Source organism: Triticum dicoccoides, chromosome 4B (assembly GCF_002162155.2).
Source record: "Triticum dicoccoides isolate Atlit2015 ecotype Zavitan chromosome 4B, WEW_v2.0, whole genome shotgun sequence".
NCBI classification, from domain to species: Eukaryota; Viridiplantae; Streptophyta; class Magnoliopsida; order Poales; family Poaceae; genus Triticum; species Triticum dicoccoides.
Window position 1 is genome coordinate 58,495,715 of NC_041387.1, and position 4,163 is coordinate 58,499,877.

The following is a 4,163-nucleotide window of genomic DNA, read 5'->3' on the forward strand; positions in this document are numbered from 1 at the left end:
CCCCAGCTATGATATAATCGTTTAAAAGAAAAAGAACCACATGTTTAGTGTCAACCAGATCTTCCTTATATGTCTGCTGACTGTTAGATCAGCTAAGACCATACATCTTGTAAGATTTTTCGAAGGAAATGTGACATTCTTTTGCATGCAACTAGACAATTCTTGACATGTTATCGGTGTTTTACAGATTGCATCATTCAGATTGATGCGTTATGTACACTCACATTATTATTTTTAGTGATATACTACTAGGAAATTTATTGGACTTTTGATATATATAAGTTTAGCATTAAGATGTTCCTTTCATAAATTGTTACATAAGGAAGTACTAGCATAAAGTTATTGTTTGAGTTTAAGAGCATTATCACTTGCATTCTGTTACTAGTTTGAAGTAAATGTCACAAACCAAATACAGTCTTACTAAGTCTCAGTCGACTGAGGCTTTGTTAACTCTTAGTCGATGATATATTCATGAGATTTTACATTGAAATCTGTGTATAATTTTCTTTTCAGTTTTTTTCTCGCTTGCATGTTATGCCATTGACCGAGACTTGTTAAATCCGAGTCGACAGAGACCTCACCCAAGCAAATAACTCGTCTAGCCTCTCATATCATGACACCTCAAGTCTGTTATTAGATACTACCTACTCTACAATTGTACAATTATCTTCCGTGTTGATCATCTGATTAGTATTGGTCGATGTCCGTGCTGATCTTGGCAGAACGCATGTCATACGCATTTAGGTGCGTAACCTTGATGTCTGACTCGCCGTGATTGAACACGTAGAGGCGCGCCTTGTTGCTGACGGCCTGCATCGGGTAGACCCTCGACAATATGCTCATTCTGATGTGGCCTCCGAAGCTCTCCACCATAGAGTGGTCGATCTGCGCAAAATGCACCGTAGAGCATCAATAGCTAGTTAGAAAAAAATTAGAGGCCCAGATTAAGAAAAGTACAGTCATTTCGCCCCCAAACATGCTGATATGTATTACTAGTAGCTAGGTGTAAGGTACCAAGGTTCTGAGAGGTATCTTGCCGCCGGTCTCGAGGATGTCGATGTCGATGAAGCCGGCGAAGCTTGGCTTGTAGAGGTGGTCGGCGTAGGACGACCTGGAGGGATCGTTGCACATGAGCACGATGTGCTTGCCGGCGTCGCCGTCCTTGAACACCCTGAAGAAGACCGCCACCCTTTCCTTGAGCTCGTCGGACGCAAGCACCCACAGCCCAAACGGCCCGAGCCGCCCTTGACGTCCGCGCCCCGCGCCTCGCACACCGTCTGCACGTCTGCGCCATGCCAAGCCGGATCAAATTGATCAGTCTTGTTTAGACGCACTTTTTTTTTGTTTTAATGAACATTTTTTGAATCAGAGATTTTTTTTTAGTCCGGCCAGTTCTGTAATAACACCGAAGAAGATGAGTCCAACCCACAAAAGAGCCTAACCTAGATTCTTGCAGCGGGCACAACTGAAACCGTGACAAAACATATTTGGCCTATTAACTACATTGTTTAACTTTATCAGTAGACTATATTTGATGACTGTGTGTTTTGGGTTACTCGTTTATTCCTAATGTACTTTTTGTCCTTTATTCTGAGTTATTACCACTAGTTTTTTTACTGATTTGCTCCCGTTTATTGAGAATTGTTCTCTATTTGCATCGGCTAACGCTGTTGTGACAACATATTATATGCTGCCATGGCAACTTTTTTTATTCTAGCTTGGTGCAGCAATCAGTGGTGAGCGCTAATAAGCTCCCGCCGCACATACTTTACACCGCAATGGCGTGTGTTGCAGCCTGCCCGCCATTGGTAAGGTCTCCCGCCACTGCTATGAGATTGATTACACTAGCGGGCAATTTACACCGCCCACCACTGATGCCACTTTAGCAGTGGTGGGCGGCCCAAAGAGGCTCACCCGCCACTCCTAATGTCAAACATGTATATAAGAAATGTTTCTGATATATATAAAAAAATGTAATATGTGCATGGAAAAAGTAGACATAAAAATATATGTTTACAAAAATGTTAACCATATATTTCCAAAACATGTATACAAAAAGTTATACATAAAATTCTTAAAAAGTATACAAAAAATGGTCCTCGCATATACAAAAAATATACAAAATTTATGGAAAATGTAGGCGTAAACATATATGTTGAAAAGCTTAATTATGTATTTCCAAAATGTTGAGCGTGTATATAAAAAATGTTTCTGATGCATACATAAAAACAATATAACTTCTAAAAAGAATGTGAATGATGTATTCCAAAAGCATTGAACGTGTATATAAAAAATGTTTTGATGCATACAAAAAATTTACAAAGGAAAATAAAGAAAACCAATAAAAACCAAATAATAAAAATAAAAACAAAGAAACAAACGAGAAAAGAAAAACAAGTGGAAACAAAGGAAGAAACAACGAAAATGAAAAAAAAAATGTTAAACCATGAAAGAAACAAAAAAAGGGTGAAAAAGGAAACAAAACAGGAAAAAAAACTGATGAAAACCATGAAGCTACAAAGAAAGCCGAATAACAACATCCAATGAAAACCGACAAAGAAAACAAAAAGGAAAGCCAAGAAAATTGAGAAATGATAAAAAACAATATATATTTAAAGAAAAGAAAAACCAAAGAAAATTTGTGAAAACAAGGAAAACATAAGTACAAGGAAGAAAAGAGAAAAGCAGAAGAAAACTGGTGAAGAAATACAAATCACAATGGAATACAAGGGAAAAGACATGTAAACCCAGCCTCATACAGTAAAAATGGGACAAAAGATAAACAACACAGAAAAAACTGGCCTGACCGAACGAAAGATAAACCAGAAAAATACTCGCCCAAACAGTGAAAAGTGGACAAAACGAAAATCACAAAGAGAGAAAAAAAAAACCCGCAGGAGATGCTACTGTGTTGTGCCGGCCCGCTCGTGCCGCATTTCAGGCGAGGGGATCCCATATTGTTATAAGCGACATATAGCTTCCGCGCCTATGATGCACCTAACTCCTATAAGGCACCTACCGAAAAAGGCTTTCGCCCCGCTTTATATATAAAGCACCTATGTGGCACCTTCAGCGCCTGGTACAGTGTTATTCGCAACTTGACGCACACCACCTTTTGTCCTGTGCTTGGCCCATTTACATTTTTTCATTTCTTTTTTAAACCTTCAAAAAAAATACAAGTGTGTCATGGGAGATTCAAACTCCAATACTACTCGTTTAGTCCTGGAGGCAGTAACTACTGGGCAACTAACTTGTTGTCACCTGCGCTTTTTTTTCTTCTTGTGAGAAATGTGACGATAGAAAGGAAAAAAAAGACATGCTTTCCCGTCCAAGTTTTCCCTCTATTTGGCTGTCTTCCTTCTTTTTTTGTTTCTTTTTTTAATTTTTCCTCTATTCACAAATTGTTTTTAAAATTTGTGACCTTTTAAAAATTCTGTGAACTTTTCCAAAGTTCAGGAACTACATTTTAAATCTCGTGATTTTTTCCAATATGTGATTTTTCAAATTCATGTACTTTTTCAAATTTTGTGAACATCTTTACAATTTTTGCGAACTCGCTTTAAGATTCATGAACTTTGATCAAATTTGTGAACATTTTTTATTTTTCTAATTTGCTTTTCAAATCTGTGAACTTATTTTCAAATTCATGAACATTTTTAAAAAAATTTGAACTTTGTTTTCAGTTTTGAGAGCTTTTAAAAAAAATCGAATGTTCCAGAATTGTTTTTATATTTCACTAACTTATTTTTCAAATTGATGAACATTCCTCAAATTATTATTATTATTATTTATGCAAAAAAATCATTCTTTTATGAATTTTAAAATCTGTGAACCTTTTCTAGAATGTTGATTCTTTTCTAAAAAGTGAAATAATTTTCAAATTTATGTTTTTTCAAAATTTTATGACCTTTTTTTTAAAGTCACTGGTCAACCAGTTAGCTGATCAACTAGTAAGCTGGTCAACCCGCTAGAGATATGAAGCATGTGGAACATGCGGCCCGCTCGAGCAGGAATGGAGCTTCGCATTTGTTGTGCTGTAGCAAGATGGCACTTTTGGGCCATAGCCCGCAAATGTAGGTAGTGAGCACCAGGGATCCTTTTCGGCACGTGAAACGCCGAATTGGAGCACGCTATAACCCTCACGGGAATATAGCATTGGCCAT

The 4,163-nt window shown here is 37.3% G+C and overlaps 1 protein-coding gene across 1 annotated transcript in view; it reads right to left on the minus strand.

Moving 5' to 3' along the window:
* Positions 1 to 687: 687 nt before the first annotated feature.
* The window catches only part of LOC119292503 (beta-fructofuranosidase, insoluble isoenzyme 3-like), an 87,719-nt gene continuing 84,243 nt past the window's right edge, over positions 688 to 4,163 (minus strand). The window contains exons 2-3 of the mRNA XM_037571323.1: positions 1,015 to 1,285; positions 688 to 885 (exon numbers count right to left, since the gene is read on the minus strand). Coding sequence (XP_037427220.1) covers positions 688 to 885; positions 1,015 to 1,285 — 469 coding nt within the window. The remainder of the gene's footprint in view (positions 886 to 1,014; positions 1,286 to 4,163) is intronic.